General features: G+C 40.2%; 1 protein-coding gene across 27 annotated transcripts in view; it reads right to left on the minus strand.

Moving 5' to 3' along the window:
* The window catches only part of DLG2 (discs large MAGUK scaffold protein 2), a 2,016,902-nt gene that overhangs the window by 54,093 nt on the left and 1,943,749 nt on the right, over positions 1-19,060 (minus strand). For all 27 annotated transcript variants that reach the window (XM_060303825.1, XM_060303817.1, XM_060303816.1 and 24 more), the window contains one exon: positions 8,938-9,013. In XM_060303825.1, coding sequence (XP_060159808.1) covers positions 8,938-9,013 — 76 coding nt within the window. The remainder of the gene's footprint in view (positions 1-8,937; positions 9,014-19,060) is intronic.

The following is a 19,060-nucleotide window of genomic DNA, read 5'->3' on the forward strand; positions in this document are numbered from 1 at the left end:
GGGTAGGGGACTAATATTTATAGGTACTTTACATATATTAGCTCTTTTAATATGATTTCCATTTTTACATATCAGGTGATTAAGGCTTAGATATATTATGATAATTCTGATAGAAACTGGTCGTTCTGTGTGATATCAAACCTTTCTGCTACACCTGTGTATCTCGAATTTTAGCAAGCCTATAGAGTTTTCCTGGGAGCTTATTAAAATGCAACTTTCCTATCTCCATCCCCAGAGATTCTGATTCCACAGGGCTGGGTCTGAGCCTGGGCATCTCCATTTCTAATAAAGAGCCTCAGCTGATGCTGATATAGGTGCCTCAGGCTAAATATTTTCTGGTCTCTTCTTTGCTCTCTGTCGCTACTCTGTCGTCCTAGGTTAGGCTAACTCCATGTCTCACCTGCATTGTTAAAATGGACTCCAGCTTTCTAGGGTTGCCTCCTTTTGGAAATTTATTCCACACAGCAGGAGAGTGATCTGCTAAAGTTCTAATCTAATCTTGCTAAAAGCCTCCAAAGCCTCCCCACTGCCCTCGAGATCTGGGTCCTGACTTCCCCCTCTGCCTTCTTGGCTGACACTTGCAGCTTTGTACTTAAGCTCTTGTATTTAAGTAACACGAGGCTTCTTTGGCTTCCCTGCACACACTGGGCTGCTTCCTGTCTTTACATGCCCTCCCCTCTGCCTACAAAATACAGGTCTTTCCAGCCTTTCACACTAGATTCTACTGATTCTTCAAGGCTCATTTGGGACATTGTATCTTCTAGGAACTTGCCTATGAACTCCAAGAGAGGCTTAAGTATTCCAGGTCTGAGTTCAAATAGTATTTTGGCCTCACTTCCCACTCAGCACTTAGCGGATTCTATTTGTCATTTGCTGATATGTTTATCTCCACAGAACATTTTATGATTCCTACAGGCTGGAACCCTGTCTTATTCATGGTGTACTTCTCATTGCTTAAATTGGTATGTGGCACATAGTATGGCCTCAACAAATGTCTGTTAAAAAGCTGAAAACATTAGAGGGGAAGAAACACTATGAGCAAGTGAATCTATTATGTTTAAATTTACCATATTCTTTCTAACATTCATGAAGTGAAAGCTTTAGCCTAATTAGGCAATGAAGATAACACTGAATTTCAAAGGTATTTTTTAAAATTTACAACTTTTGTACTTTTTTCCTCCTGGGGATGAGGTTATTCAAACACATTCGAGTCAAAATGTACAAAACAACAAGAAAAAAGTGTTTTAACAATATTATTAAGGTGGAAGAACTGAACCAACTAATACATACTGTAAAAACGAATGTGTATGTGTGTAGTGGACAGATTTTGTCAGTTATTAATTATACTAAATTTAGTATATAAGGCTGCAGATTAACTTGGTTGTTTCAACAATGGTAGTTTTTGGACCTACAAGGGAAGTGACCCAAGAAATAAATATGCATGGAAACACACAAGGAACATGATTTATTCTCCATTCCATTCCGCAGACTAGCAGTTCCGTCATTAGTAACTTGACAAATACCCTATGAGGAGTAAGTAAAATCACATGTATTTATTCAGTAAAAAATGTTCGTTGAGTTCAGCTGGCTTTCAAGGTTGAGATAGGGACCCCTCCTTACATGTATCAGAGAAGGAAACTCAACTGTAGGCCCCTTTGAGAACCATCTGCAGAGAAGCCACTAGCATTTCTTTAACCAGAGAATTATCTGTGTGCTGCTCACATGGCTCTCAGTGGACGTGGGAGCTCAAGGTTTGGAAAAATGTGATTACCACTTTCAAAAGAAAATATAGTGAGTTAGCAGCTCTTCCCATGCTGCACTGGTGACACTGCAGAATTCCCCGGACACAATGCTGTCTTGGCTCTTTATGTAAAAATGTTAGACTGGTTAAAACCACCCTGCATGCAGTATGGGGAAAGAATCATAGGAGAAAGCCTAGAGCCAGGAAGAACAATTGGGAAACTCGTAGAAGGCCTGGAACAGGAAAGTGATAATAAAGAACCTGAGGGGTAGCCTTTCCTGAGTTTATGAACTTTGAGCAGAAATGGTGCCTTCCTGATGGCTGTGGACTGAGGCAGTATGGCTCTCCTTTCACCCCATCCTTCCTGAATCTCTAGGTCACTCTGGACATCTGAGCTCTTCACTGGGCTCTGGCCACCCAAAAACTAGCTCTATTAAGAAGGTTTCCCTTTTTTTGAGGGCAGTAATGAACTTTCCTTTGAAACTCAAAATGTCACTTTGAAGCTGCTACAAAAGCAATCCTCATAACTCACCCTGGTGAAGCAAACATAATTCCTATCTTGCTAACAAAACACTGACTGTCAAGTCACGTTTTTGATAAATGATTCAATGGCAGGCTCTGCTACTAACTCTCCGTGTGTTCCAGAAAAATGATTCTCAGTTTCTTCATCTGTAAATGACATAGTAGGATCCAATGACCATATGGGAATTCCCAAGAGTATATGAAACAGAACTGAGGCTTCTTAATGCTAGCTCCAGTTTGATTCAGGGAGACTGCCATGATCCTATCACCAATACCTGCATCTGCCCCATGTCCCCTTCTCCCAGTCAACATGCCCTCTGAAAGGGAGCTCAAGGCTTTAGAAAAGGGAACAGAATATGAGGTCAGATGTCCAAGGATGATGGTCCTCTCTGATCTCTTTAGCGACAGCTTCCTATTTTCCTTTCCGTTGCCACTGTTTGAAATTCAGATTTTCAGAATCTTGTACCCACAATACTGTTTTAGCTATCCCAACATCCCCTAATGTCGGTCTCTCTCCCCTCCAATCTGTCTTTCCCATGGTTGCCAGATTGACCTCTTGGAAACCTACTTTTGATCATTCACTCACCTTTCCTCTAAAAAGGGTGGACTGAGTAGCCAATATGTGTCTGGTAGACACTGTGCTAAGTGCTAGGGGCACAAAGATGAGTAAGTTTGGAGCTCTGCCTGGGAGTGACATTTGGGCAGCAATCCAGATACATTAAGGGTGGAGCCCAGAGGAAATCACTAGGTTGGGTTTGGTCACAACTGTTAAAATTCTTCACTGTCTACAGGATTAAGTACAAGTTTCTTGGAAAATTTAAAGCACCAGAACTGACTTGAGTATTACTATCCAGTTCTGAGTTTCCATTCTTCATCAACTGTTGCTTGAAGTGAAAGCAAACCGTGTTTTACTTCCTATGTGTCCCGTATCTTATTCCTATGCCACTGCCCATTCCTTGCAAGATTTACTAATCTTTCAAGGCTCCCCAATTCAAATCCCCCCAGCTTCCAAGCTAGAATCAAGTTTAGGGGAGCCTGAACTTCAGAGCAAGCTTCCTGTCCCTCTTATTTAGTGTGAATCGCTTCCTCCCTGTGGAGACCCATTTTCTCCCCTAGTATCCCTGCTCCTTCAGGGCAGTGACCACGACTTACTCATCTTGGCCCACATTGCGCAGCAAGCTGCCTTGTATTGGCACCTAATGAAAGTTTATTAAATGACTGAAACATGTTTTCCAAGACTTCATTTTACTCTGGCATACCACAACAGAGAAAGTGTGCGGCTCCCAAGCTCCCTTCAGAAATGTTCTCAATACAGAAAGATGCACATCATCGAGAAAACCAGCTACCCCCTTTTAGAATTTAAGTTTAAGCCGAAGTTAGTTTTTGACAAAGCTAAACCCAATTCAATTTATTTCTTCATTTTTCTTAAAATTCACAAATGCGACATGGTTTTAACAAGGGAAAGAGCATGCTATAGTAAACAGATTATGGGTTTTGGAATCAATCAGACATGGGTTCAGATTTCTTCACCTCTCCAAGCCTCAGTTTCTTTAAATCTATAAAGAGGGAACAAATGATTTCCCTTCAAGTTTTGTTGTGGTGATTAAGAGAAGTGTGTAAGCTGTCTAGGTTTCTACAATGCATACTCCTACTACTTTGAGTAACACCTATCACTTCTGTTTTGTACCAGCCTGTGGCTAAATAGGACTAGTTATTTATAGCCTACTTACTTTAGAAAGGATTTACAATGCAAAGGGAGCCCTTATACACTGCACATTGCTGACATTTAGTAAGAATAGTAATAGTTCTCTCATACTCTTTCAGACATATATTTCCCTCCCTTAAATTATAGGGACTTTTAAATAAAAATAAAACAAAATTTAGCATAAATCACTAAATACCACTGATTTTTCAATGGAAAACAGGTTGATTCTGAAGATTATACAAATTCTTAAATGTCTCAATAAATAAAATAGAATGGCTGATTAGAAAACTGATAAAAAAGGTAGAAGAACAAGGAAAGAAATTAAGGTGGTGATTAAGTTTTCACCAGAAGCTACTTTGAATGGAGATTCATTAGAAATTTAGCTGACTTTCTCAGGAAAGCTTGGGTGCATTGAGATCTGGGGCACTGAGACAGTTCTCAAGGAGATCCATCCAAACGGATGGGCACTTGGGTCTGGGTAGGCTGGAATTATCTGGGTTACTGACACAACTGTCCACTTGTCTTTGCATGTGTAGGCACAGACTTTGTGAAGGCACATGAGGTGGACAGAAAGCCTGGGCATTTCATTTGTAGCAAATGGGCACTTTGTAATGGAGAGCCTCAGATTTCCTCATAGATACTCTCCAAACCCAGGAAGCATCAAAGCTCATAGTCAGGCTTTCCATACAAGCTTCCCAACCTTCCAGATCTTCCCGGTCAGCCCCATTAGCTACAACTCCCACCACACATCCACACCTTCCATCTGGTGTCCCTGACCTGCTTGGCCTTACTCCAATATGCCTACGGTTTCCACCTTCATGTACATGCTGTTTCTTATGTGTGGCAAACTCTTACTCAAACTTCAAGATCTTGCTGAAGTATCACCTTCTCTTTGAAGTCTTCTCTCTTATCCAAGGCATAATTAGTAACTCTCTTCTTCTTCTGACCTCCAACAGAATAAGGGGTAGTGTGAAGGAATGAAAAGGGCAAATGTTCTACTGTCAAAAGGATTTGAATTTGAAACTGACTTTTGTACCTACTAGCTGTGTGATCTTAGGTAAATTAGTTAATCTTCCTGAGGTACAATCTCCTGATATTTAAAATAGAGACTAATTCCCTAAATTTATGGGGATCATCAGTGATATTGTATCACCATTGTTTGCCTGCTTATATTTCTCTTTGTGAGCTCCATGGTATGAAAGTATAAAAAGTATACTTTTTATAAAAGTATAAAAAGTCTTTGCCTTTTTAATCACTTTGCTGCCCTACAAGGCACCTAGCACGGTACCTGGTGTTGCGCAGCACTCAATTTTTAAAAATTAATGAATAGTTCTGGAAAAGTAACTCAAGCACTGATAGGCTAATTAAAGCCCAAGTCCTTCTATGAAGTGCTCTCTGGTCATTCCCACATCCATTCATTTGAATCCCCATAGCTCTTGTACACACTACTACTAAGGCTCTTGTCACAGCCTGCTTTATACATACTAATTGATTCTAAGATCCTCCAGGGCAGTAACCAGGGCTTTCACTCTGAATCCCCAACATCTCACAATGCTCTGTGAATGCCATCTAATGATAAAGTTACTTAAAATATCCCATTCTCTTTCTCATTCCAAACAGCTTTCCTCTTCAGATTATGCTGAATTTACCCCAGGGTCCCAGAAACTGAGGCCTTTGTAACAATGACTTATTTCTGTAGTCCTTGTCCAAGGCTCAGAGTGAGTGGCATCTCCTGACTTTCCCAACTCTCCACAGAGTTGGCCTTTCTTCAGTGCACTTTCTCTTAATTGTCCTTTGCTTTCTACTTCAGGGCAAGAGTCTTCTCATTGATGTATTGTTCTCATGGGGACTTAGAAAACTTTGGTTTATTACTTCTTAATTCACAGGCTCATGGAGAATTATTGCTGGAAGGCACCTTAAAAAATCATTGAATCCGGGGACCTCAAATAGAGGATAATTCCCAATGTTGCGCTAGGCATGACTAATCAATCATAACACTTTTCCTGCTGAAGTTACATATGGCCTCAGAGTCATTTTCAACACAACAGTCTAGTTAGAAACCATCAATTCATCGGTTCCCATAGGAGATGAAACTTGTTTGACATCCCTGATGTAGTTCAAAGCTGCTATTTTGCTAATGAGGTCCAAAGAGCAGTGGTGACTTAGTAATGAACTGAAACCAGAACCCAGGCTACCTGACTCTCATGACTTTCAGTCCCGGGTTTCCCTTTTCACATGATCACTGCCTCTCCTTCAACAGTCATTCAAGTCCTTGAATTTATATTCTATTCATTGGCTCATACCTAACTGTATTTAGCAATATGATTTTAAAAAAAACACAACACAAGTTTTGGCCTTAACAAAAAGACATCTGGGCTCTAACTGATGTTAGGAGCTCTTGAGGGGAAGGGCCTATGTTACACTTTGTATCTTTTACAAGTTCTAATCCTGAGTCTGGCACATGGTAGGTATTCAAGAAAAATTCTCTGATGTATATCCAACTATATATATGAAACAAACAGGAAATCTATCCTTAAATTCTCACCAAGAATCAATGAAAAATCCTACCCCTTTGTACGGAAGCAGTATTTGTTTGAAAGGACTCCATGCATGATGACATACAGCCTCACTTTTTTTTTTTTTAAGAGTGACACCATGTTTAAATAAATTCCCATTTCACCTGAATGTTTTAGGGGAAAGTAAATTATTGTGTCAATGACTGGGCTGCCCAGTGACACTTCTACTTCAAAATACAAAGGGCAGTGTTGTGGTTTAGGGCTCAAAACTTGTGAGCTTTTCTTCTCGTTTTTCATGGTGACATCTATTGACCTAAACTTGTGGTTCAGTGTGATGTTCACAGCCAAAATTATTAGAACAGAAAAGTAAAGGAAAGGAGATGAAGAGAAAGAAAACAGGAAGGCAGAAGGTGGGGAAAGGTATTTTACGATATAGCAATAAGATACTAGTACTATGACTTAAAAATACTAAATTTAAAAAGCTTTACAACCCACAGCTAACATCATAGTTAATAGGAAAGATTAAATGCTTTCCCCTTAAGGTCAGGAACAAGACAAGGATGAATGTTTTTGCGACTTCCATCCAACACTGGAAGTTCTAGACAAGGCAATCAGTTATGATAAAGAAATAAAAGTCATCCAGATTGGAAAGAAAGAAGTAAAACTCTCTCTTTTTACATATGACAAGATCTTGTAGATAGAAAATCCTGAGGAATCTACCAAAAAGCTACTACAATTAATAAGTGGATTCAGCAAGGTAGCAGGATAAAAGACTGATATACACAATAACTGTATTTCTATACACTTGCAGTGAACAATCCAAAAATGAACAGAAAACAATTCATGTGCAAAAGAATGAAATTGCAACCCTACTTCATATCGTATACAAAAACTAATTCAAAATGGATCAACCACCTAAATGTAAGAGCTAAAACTACAAAATTCTTAGAAGAAAATACGGGCATAAACCTTCATGGCCTTGGTTTTTTAGATATAATAACAAAAACACAAGTAACAAAAGAAAAAATAAGATAAATTGGTCTTTGTCAAAATTAAAATCTTTTGTGAATCAAATGACACTATCAAGAGAGACAACTCATAGAATGGGAGAAAATATTTGGAAAGTATATATTTGATAAGAGATTAATATCTGGAATATACAAAGAACTTCTACAACTCAACAACAACAAAGGAACCCAATTTTAAAAATGGGCAAAGGATCTGAATAGACATTTCTCCAAGGAAGATATACAAATGGTCAATAAGCACATGAAAAGATGTTCTATACCAATGGTCATTAGGGAAATAAAAATCATAACCACAATGAGATACCACATCAGACCAAACAGGATGACTATAAGCAGAAAGACATATAATAACAAGCGTTGGTGAGGATGTAGAGAAACTGGAACCCTCATACACTGATGGTGGGAATGTAGAATGTTATAGCCACCTTGGAAAACAGTCTGGCAGTTCCCCAAAATGTTAAATATAGAGCTAGCATTATGACCCAGAAATTCCACTCCTAGGTATATTCCCAATGGAAATAAGAGTATATGTCTACACAAAAATTTGTGCACAAATATTTACAGCAACATTATCCATAACAGTCCCAAAGTGAAAACAATGCAAATGTCCATCACCTGATGAGTGGATAAATTAGATGAGGTATAGCCATACAATGGAATATTGTTTGGCAATGAAAAGAAAAAAAGTATTTATTTATGCTACAACACAGAGGCACTTTGAGAACATTATGTAAAGTGAAAAAAACAGTCACAAAAGACCACATAGTGTACAATTCCATTTATATGAACTATCCAGAATGGGCAAATATATAGAGACAAAGTAGATTAGTAGTTGCCTAGGCTGGGTGGGGAGGGGCTGGGGTTGAGGGAGAGGGAAGTGACAGCTACAGATTTCTTTATGGGGTGATGAAATGTTCTAAAATTGACTGTGGTGATGGTTGCATAACTCTAAATTTCATTTGTTTACTTTCTTCTTTTCTATGTCTGTCACAACAATCCATGTATTCACTTAGGTGATCCATATGTATATTTCCATGACTATCCTGACTTTATAATACGTAAAGGACTAGACATATTTTATGATGAGCAGGTATCTTTTATGGAATCTATCCTTTTAGAATATTCAATTTAAAAGAAAAAAATTAAAGAAATAACATCGAAACTATTTTTTTCTTCCTCACTATAGTCATTACATCACCTTCATAATCCATCATTTCTGCTGACCACTAGCAGCTTTACTCCCAAAATTTATTTATCATAAATCTACTTCATCAGAAATTACATCACTGCATAGCAATACATTTATAACAGTGCTCTACTGTCCAGTAGATCCATGATCTGTTTGTTAGCAACAGCTTAAATGTCAATTATAGTTAAATCCATGGCAAACGAGAGAATTTAATGTTTCGATTATTTTGTACCTACCCCTTTTGAATCAATCACTCCAGGTTTTGCATTAAACTTCACTGTCTTCAATCGGGCACGTTCCTTTCTTTCCACCCTAAAGAAAATGGAAAATAAAGAGTCTATCACATGGCAAGGCATTTATGATTAAGTTTCTTATCAAATGAAGAACACCTCTTCTTATCCTACAGCTCAAATAAAATGTGTTTTAAAATATTTCTCTTCTTTGTTCAGTATAAAAAGTCTTGGTATGATATCTCTAAGCTGCTAACACATTCCTTGCAATTTTTGTGTTACATGTACTGAGAGTCACGTATTTGGAAGCAACAAAACCCCAATATTTGTTATTTAAATGCCTGAATCAATCAAAATCTATTTCAAGAAATCACAGTCCACATAGATGAATACCTAGGAAGCTAAGTAAGCTCTCATCTCCTAATATCTCCTCTCTTTTTGTTTCCTTTTTGTTCCCTTCCCTTTAGGAATACTGGGGTATTTATTTACCTTCACCTCAAAACCAAACATGTTACAGATAATCTTGCACTTTTCCTTTGCCCCAATGTCCTTCCATTGCCATCTCTGCAGTTTTCATTATTTCACCTTCATTCATTCACCAAACACTCATTGAATGCCTACACTGTATCAAGTAAGGTGCTGGGGAACAAAGAAGAAAAAAATTAAAAAGCATGACTTTAATGAACACACAGTAATGTGTTCTTGGCAGGGACAGAGGGATAAAATGACAGATATTGCTGCACAAAAGATTGCTGAGAGCAATATGGGCACATTTATCTCATTGGAGGAAGATAAAGAGGGGGTGGAAAGCAATGGGGTGGGCTTCCTGGAGGAGGTGTCAATTTATGTGAGACTTAAATGGTGAGAAAGAGCTTGTCAGTGGGAAAAGTTTAGGGAGACTCTCCCAGACAGGAGGAACAACATGTACCATGACCTGAGGATATGATCAAGCTAAAGACTGCAGGAAGATTCTGGTACAGGGTACATACAGCACAGGGACATGAGGCTGAAGAGGTGGTGAGACCTCCTTATAAAGAGTATCTGTCTACTCTGAGGACATGGGGTTTTCCTTTAGGGAATCCTCATGATTTACTAGAGGCTATAAATCTGAGAAGTGATAGACATTAGCATTTTCAATACATGACTCTGCGGGAGGAGGAAGATAGATTGGAGGAGGGAAAGAACAGTGGGAAGCAGGAGGCCTATTTACAAGCTACTGCCATAATCCAGGCAAGAAATGATGAGAAGTGATGATGAGGTGGAGGAGAGGGAAGGTCTGGAGAAATATTAATAACATAAAGTTGGCAGGACTTGTGCCTATTTGAAGGATGGGGCTGAAAAGAGGTAAGAGAAGTTAAATACTTCTGATTCTTTTTTGAGCCTCTCTAATTAGACATGATCATTCTTTCCTCTAAGCCCCACGACATTTATTTGTATGTCTATATTGGTGTTATCTCGTTTCCTTGTGTCTTGTTTATTTTTGAGTTGCGCATACAAGGCTGTATGTTCCTTGAGGGCAAGTCCACATATCACTCAGTGTATTATAGCAAGTCCTCAATAAATAACAGTTGAACTAAAATCATATTCATTGCATTGTTTTAGCATCATTTTATTGTTTAAATATGGCTAGCTCTAATTTCAAAAATGGGGAAAGAAAAAGGAGAGGTAAAAACCCTGAATCTACAGAAACTTAATGGCTTATGAAATCTAAGCTGTTCATAGGTCAATAATGAACAACATACTCCTCTTTAACTTAGCGTTCTTTTGTGTTTCCAGCTGAAATGCACTGAAGATCAGGGTTTCTATAGTTACAGAATGGAGTTTCAGAATATATTTATTTCAGTGTGAGAGTAGAATATTTGAGTGGAAACAGATGAAGAAAATTCTTCAAATCTAACCTCAGATATGAAAGCAATATGCTCCACTAAGAGTTTCTACTTGCACCCAACATACAACAGTTGGGAGGAGATCAAGGAAGACTTCAGATGAGGTAGACTGCCAAGTGGAAAGATGCTCACTGAGAAAATGCCTACTCCGAGCTACTTCAGCTTTTCTCAGTTTTAATCCAAGTGCAAATGCTAATTCATATTCATCTCTGCCCTGACTTTATCCTGGTTTCTTTGCATTAACCAGCCTAATTATGGGAACACTGGTACATCAGATGACGCCAAAATGACTGTAACATGCAGAGAATATATGGTTATTTGATTAGGCTATGCAAATAAATTCTGCATAAAGTGACAGAACTCACATGGGCCCCAAACATAAATAATATTAGGCTGAACTCAATATTCTATTCTAAGAATTGCTTACAGCATTCTAACTTTTCCCCCTGGTTTCTAAGTTCATCCCTTTCATATTTCTTAAGAAATGTTTCTATTAGGCCATTTTAGTGGTTCATCACTTAAATCTCAAACGGGTTGCAAAGACTAAGTCAGATGGACAGAGAGACACACACAAACAAACCTAATATTTGCTATGGTTTATTACTAATCTTCAAACAAGCAATAAAAAAAGTAAAAAAAAAATTAAGTCTTATTGTATAGGTGACAGATTTTGGTTCACTCAAGAAGGAAGTCAAACAAAGGATTAATCTCCAAAATATACATGCAGCTCATGCAGCTCAATATCAAAAGAATAAACAACCCAATCCAAAAATGTGCAGAAGACCTAAATAGACATTTCTCCAAAGAAGACATACAGATGGCCAACAAACACATGAAAAGATGCTCAATATCACTAATGATCAGAGAAATGCAAATCAAACCCACAATGAGGTATCAACTCACACCGGTCAGAATGGCCATCATCAAAAAATCTACAAGCAATAAATGCTCGAGAGTGTGTGAAGAAAAGGGAACCCTCTTGCACTGTTGGTGGGAATGTAAATTGATATAGCCACTATGGAGAACAGCATGGAAGTTCCTTAGAAAACTAAAAATAGAACTACCATATGACCCAGCAATCCCACTACTGGGCATATACCCTGAGAAAACCTTAATTCAAAAAGATATATGTACCACAATGTTCACTGCAGCACTATTTACAATAGCCAGGATATGGAAACAACCTAAATGTCCACTGACAGAAGATGTAGCACATATATACAATGGAATATTACTCAGCTCTAAAAAGGAACGAAATTGAGTTATTTGTAGTGAGGTGGAAGGACCTAGAGTCTGTCATACAGAGTGAAGCAAGTCAGAAAGAGAAAAATAAATACCGTATGCTAACGCATATATATGGAACCTAGAAAACTGGTACTGATGAACCTAGTAGTAGGGCAGGAATAAAGATGCAGATGTTGAGAATGGACTTGAGGACACAACAGGGGAAGGCGAGGCTGGGATGTAGTGAGAGAGTAGCACTGACATATATATACTACCAAACGTAAAATAGCTAGCTAGTGGGAAGCAGCCACATAGCACAGGGAGATCAGCTCGGTGCTTTGTGACGACTTAGAGGGGTGGGATAGGGAGGGTGGGAGGGAGGCTTAAGAGAGAGGGGATATGGGAATACATGTATGCATATGGCTGATTCACTTTGTTGTACAGCGAAACTAACACAACATTGTAAAGCAATTATACTCCAATAAAGATGTATAAAAAAAAAGGAAGTCAGAAAGTTGTGACTTCTACTTGGGTTGAAAGTTTCTTGAATGATAACGATGATGATGATATAAGTGGTAGCTGAAGTTTTAACATATAATTATTAATGAAAAATTCCTTCACATTTACATCATCTCATTTGGCCCCGACATAAGCAAGTGTGGTATTCTCAACCCCATTTTATGGCTGGGAAAGCTAAGACTTGAAGCTTGCCAAATTAGAAAGTGGTAGAAATAGGGCCTGAGCACACATCTTTTAACAGCTAACTTCAGTGTCTGGCCACATCCACTCTGTTTGGGAAGCAGTACTTAAGGACCTTCCATGCCTCCCATATCCAATGGGTTACAACAAACATGAGATTTTAGATGGTCACCCACAATTTTAAGACCAATATAGTTCCTTAGACGTCTGGGCTGAGTTTCTCACAAATGACAGCCATTCCCCCTCCTTGCATCCCAAATCCCAAATGTCCTGAATTAAATAAACCATAACCAAACTCAAGCAAAGGGTCACTGAGATAATACCTGTTATGACAGGCTCGCCTCAAAACTCAGAATAAATTTGCTTTTAACACTGAAATTCAGGTTAGCTAGATGTCTATTTGCAATGTTACATCAGAAACATTGGACTGATCTCTCTCCTCAACAGTCTTTACATTCACTGCATCCCCAACAATAGTTGTGTTTTTCTATCCCAGAGGCTCATGTCGCTTGCCTCTTGGGGATCTCTGCAAACCCTTCTCATGGGTAGCAGGGGATGTGGCTTATCTTTTTTCTTCACTTGCCTCAACCCTGTCCTTTCTCCTAGTGCTTCTTGGGATACATGTGGATAGTTTATTGCCCAGATCAGTTAGGGTGGAGAAATAGGGCCCTACATAATGCTATGTTGTTTTGAGCATCAAAAGCTCAAACTCTGAAGAAAGGAAAACATATATCATTTGAGTAAGCACAGAAGTATTAGAAGCTATGCTAAACTTTACCTGTATTATCTATAATCTGTACAGTGATCCAGGGCTTAAGATGGAGCTGGGCATATAGTAGGTGCTTAATCTTTGTTGGTAAATGAATGAATGAATCATCAAGGAGGCTACTGGTTCTTGACCTGGGTGTGAAAACCAAGGCTCAGAGAGTTGAAGTGACTTGCCCAAACAACCAGTGTTTCTGATTAAAAAGTTGTTGACCATTTTACTACTTTTTTATTGTACTTGATAGGAATCTATGTAAAAGTTTAGCATCACCTTATCTAGTTATTTTACTGAGACTCCTTTAGCAGAAATACATGTTAAGACCCATAGATCTTTACCTAAGGGAATGGTGGGTCACCTGTGTAGAAAGACTGAATTGCGATGAAAGGACTGACACACTTCTCTCACACTCAAGAGGCAAGCAATTAATTAGATTATTTAAGCAGAAATAATCCTCTCCGTCCTGGTTTGGTCACTGACCAAAATACTGAAAACATAAACTGGATGGCAAAACTTGAGCAATCAATTCTGACACCTAGCGTCTCCAGAGAATACCACATGGTCATGCTTTAATGAGCCCAACTGTCTTCCTCTGCCTTCTCACCCATCTCCCATCTGGCGTTTTCAGGTTCCCGCCAAACAAACAATGAGGGCAGGCTTGGAGCAATGGATGGTGGGAACATCATTTGGTGCTGGGTATCCCTTTGCCTGTGCTCCATAAGGCCCTGTTGCAAGGAGAATTGAAATGCCATATAGGTTACCGGCCACAGGCTTGCAGGGAAGCTAAGTGAGTAAACCCTTATGCAATGCTAGGTGCAAGCTGTCATCTGACAGCCCAGGTGACAGTCACTGTGGGGTAATGAATAGAGACTTGGATTAAGAGACAGTGGAACAAATCCTAGTTTGGCCCCTCAAAAACTATGTAATCTCAGAAAAGAGAGATTCTGTGCTAAAAGCCCAGGTTTTGAAGTCTCACAAGTCTGGGTTGGAATTCTGCATCTGCCACTTATTAGCTCTATGACTTAGGGCAGGTCACTCAACCTCTTAGGATCTCAGGTTTCATGTTGGTGAAATTAGGATATTAACACAGACTTGAAAAATTATGGTGAATTTATTTTTAAAGATTCTTTTTTTAAAAAAATTTAATTAATTTATTTTTGGCTGTGTTGGGTCTTCGTTGCTGTGTGTGGGCTTTCTCTAGTTGCAGTGAGCGGGTGCTACTCTTTGTTGCAGTGCGCAGACTTCTCATTGTGGTGGCTTTTCTTGTTGCAGAGCATGGGCTCTAGGTGTGTGGCCTTCAGTATTTGTGGCACGCAGGCTCAGCAGCTGTGGCACACGGGCTTAGTTGCTCCGCAGCATGTGGGATCTTCCTGGGACCAGGGATCGAACCCGTGTCCCCTGCATTGGCAGGCGGATTCTTAACCACTGCGTCACCAGGGAAGTCCCTATGGTGAATATTAAATAATACAAAAAATTGGTTAGCATAGTATTTAAAATGTAGTAAGAACTCCTTAATTGTCAAGGGCTTCCTCCAGTATACCCTTGGGGTAGTGAAAAGCCATCTGGTCTGGCTACAGAGAGAACTGGGTTCAGCCAGTGGCTGACTGTGCATCCTTGGGCAAGTTACTTGACTTCTCTGATCTTCAGTTTCCTTATGAAGCTTTTGTAAAGATTAAAGAAAATCTTGTATTTGAAAGCAACTGGCACAATATATACTCTATCATCAGATGGAATTCATTCCTCTGCTGCCCTTTCACTTCCCTTGATACCTGCTATGGACTGAATGTTTGTGTCCACATAAAATTCATATGTTGAAGCCCTAATCCCTAGTGTGGTGGTCTCTGGTGGTGAGGTGTTGGGAGGTAATTAGGTTATGAGGGTGGAGTCCTCATCAATCAAATTAGTGTCCAAAATGAAGAAATACGAGAGAAAAGATCTTTCTCTCTCTGCCATATGAGGAAACAGCAATAAGGCCATCTGCCAACCAGGAAGAGGGCCCTCTCTGAGAACTCGATCAGCCAGTGCCTTGATTTTGGACTCCAGAACTGCAAAAAATAAATGTCTGTTGTATAAGTCACCCAGTGAATGGTATTCTGTAATAGCTGCCCGAACTAAGACAGCACCTTTATTTACAATATAGCCCTCACCACAGTGTAGCTGTGCCATAGTTACATGTTGGTCCCACAAATATTGGGCTCCAGGCAGTGACTGGATGATAGCACCTGGCACACAGAAGCTGCTCAAGCAGTGCTTGATGAATTGAATTTTGTCAATTCTTATTTTTATAATGGTGGGAGGCAGGATTGCATATGAGTTAAGAGCGTTATAGCCTGGAATAAAATCCCAGTTATGCCATTTATTAGCTGGGCAGTATAGGCAAGTAAATTAATCTCTCTCTGCTTCAAACTCCTGGTTTGTAAAATGAGGCTAATTATATTACCTTCCCCATAGGGTTGTAATGAGGTTTAAATAAGTTAATTGTAAAGGGCTTAGAACAGTGTCTAGCATGCTCTAGGAGCATTTATTTAAATAAAATTTATTTACCAACTTCTAAAAAGAAGGAGGGAAAAGGCAATGACTTTCATACTCATCTTACGACTTCATAGGGATGATTAAATAGAATTATCAAGAGAGAAACATTTTGTAAAGGGTGAAGTCATAAGGGATGTTATCCATTATGAGATTTTTCCAGACCAGCTCTACGAGCTGAACTATACTTATAAAAGGGGGTAGAGAGGAATTAAGGATAACCCTAATCTAATAATAAGTCATATTGATACCAGTAACCATTTATTCTGAGCTACAGTTATAAGATGCTGAATGCAGTATAAAATAAGAGTGCCTCCTTTAGAAGTTAAACATTAAAGAGCAGCCCTAGGGAAGGCTCATGATATATTTTATTTTATTTTTTTAAATTTTTTTAAAGGAATTTTTTCTTTTTTAATATTTATTTATTTTTGGCTGCATTGGGTCTTTGTTTTTGGGTCTTCGTTGCTGCACTCTGACTTTCTCCAGTTGTGGAGAGCAGGGGCTACTCTTTGTTGTGGTGCGTGGGCTTCACACTGCTGTGGCTTCTCTTGTGGAGCACAGGCTCCAGGTGCGTGGGCTTCAGTATTTGTGGCATGTCGGCTCGTGTGCTCTAGAGCGCAGGCTCAGTAGTTGTGGTGCACGGGCTTAGTTGTTCTGTGGCATGTGGGAGTTTCCCAGACAAGGGATTGAACCCGTGTCCCCTGCACTGGCAGGTAGATTCTTTTTTTAAAATTAATTAATTAATTTTTGGCTGCCTTGGGTCTTTGTTGCTGTGCGCGGGCTTTTCTCTAGTTGTGGCGAGCGGGGGCTACTCTTCATTGTTGTGCGCGGGCTTCTCATTGCAGTGGCTTCTCTTGTTGCGGAGCACAGGCTCTAGGCACACGAGCTTCAGTAGCTGTGGCACGCAGGCTCAGTAGCTGTGGCTCGCGGGCTCTAGAGCGCAGGCTCAGTAGTTGTGGCACACGGCCTTAGTTGCTCCGCAGCATGTGGGATCTTCCCGGACCAGGGCTCAAACCCATGTCCCCTATATTGGCATGCGTATTCTTAACCACTGCGCCACCAGGGAAGCCCTCATGACAGATTTTAAACTGCACTAAAATAAGCACAGAAGAACGCTTTGTGGGGTATGATTATAAGTTTTTGTTTTTTGTTTTTTGTTTTTTTTTTTGCGGTACGCGGGCCTCTCACTATTGTGGCCTCTCCCGTTGCGGAGCACAGGCTCTAGACGTGCAGGCTCAGCGGCCATGGCTCACGGGCCCAGCCGCTCCGCGGCATGTGGGATCCTCCCGGACCGGGGCACAAACCCGTGTCCCCTGCATCGGCAGGTGGACTCTCAACCACTGCGCCACCAGGGAAGCCCTATTAGTGATTTTTATTTCCTCTTTATACTTTTCTAAATGTTTCCTTTTTTTTTCAATGAAATGTGTTACTTCTATAAACACATAAAACAATAATAGTAACATTTTTGGAAAGAGTTAAAATCCTGAGGAGAAAATCTGACAGAGATTCATTTACAGCCATACACACACACACACACACACAAGATGGCGGGTGGGCTACTGTACCCTTCATGAGAGAGAATACAAATATCAACATTAGAGTCACTAGACAAACTTCTTCTCCAGGCCAGCTGTAACATGGCTGTTAGGATGGCCTTCATCCAAAATAGGAGAGAGAGCCAGTTCAAGAATGACCACCAGCAGGCAGAAAATTACCCCAGGAGGACTAGCACTGAGAATGTTCCTTAGCGGGGAAATGATGTACAATTGAACAAATGAAGGACAATTGACAAGATTGACTAGAATCATTGAACCTCAGGGTTGGAAAGTGGCTGTAAATCCTATAGTTCAACTGTCCCACCCAACGTTTGATTCCCTTTTATAATACTTCCTGCCACTGAATCTTCTATTATCAGAATCACCTGGAGGAACTTACATACCAATACAGATCTCCAGGACCCACTCCAGATGGACTCAATCAGAATCACTGTGTGTGGGGGGGAGGGGCATATCTAAGTCTTCACAATGTACCTTTGGTATGAAAACCATTGTTCTAGGTCACTGTCTTCCCAGGTAATCCATATCATCTCTAGTCAGCTCCAACTACTAAAAGGATTTTTTAAAAAGTGAGTTGAAATCTATTCCCACACAGCTTTCCTTCTCCACCGCATTTCTACCCTTGGGGCCATATTCGATAAGATGGAACCTTCTTCTACAGAACAGCTCCTCAGACAGCTCTGATTAATCACATCAAAGCAAACCGAAATGCATATTGCCTTGATATTTTCTTTTTAAATAAATGGAAATGGAGAAACACAGAATATATACTAGTCCTGAGAGTTACTGCTTTGAATTCAGAAAACACTGCAGACTACAAACTCAGAACATCCTCTCAAACCAATGTCAGGCAACTATGCAGGAGCCCAGAGGTTTAAAAAACTGTCTGCTGCTGGGAGATTCATAGGCATAGGCTTAGAGGGTGGGAGGGAGCAGCTGCAGAAGAGTCAGCCTGCTGCCCTCTCCCTACATTCACCCTAGGCTATGTGGCCCCAGGCAGAGAAAAATGGGGGACCGGTCTTCTCTGGGGTGCAAATGCCCCACAGAGTTATTTCTGGCTAATTTCATCTTCCCACTATGGCTGGTGCTAGCTCAGTCACTGGGTCACTGTGCATGCGGCAGCACTTGAATACTCAGCTTCATGAGGATTTTTTTTTTTTTTTTGTGGTACGCGGGCCTCTCACTGTTGTGGCCTCTTCCGTTGTGGAGCACAGGCTCCGGACGTGCAGGCTCAGCGGCCGTGGCTCACGGGCCCAGCTGCTCCACGGCATGTGGGATCTTCCCGGACCGGGGCACGAACCCGTGTCCCCTGCATCGGCAGGCGGACTCTCAACCACTGCGCCACCAGGGAAACCCCATGAGGATTTTTTACATAGGTATTTGGGGTGTTTGCATATGAGGAGGGGAGCCCTTTGTAGCTCGAGAAAAGTTAGTGACTGCTTTGAATAAGCATTATTCCTGACTTTGACTTC

The sequence above is a fragment of the Globicephala melas genome, chromosome 8 (genome assembly GCF_963455315.2).
Source record: "Globicephala melas chromosome 8, mGloMel1.2, whole genome shotgun sequence".
NCBI classification, from domain to species: Eukaryota; Metazoa; Chordata; class Mammalia; order Artiodactyla; family Delphinidae; genus Globicephala; species Globicephala melas.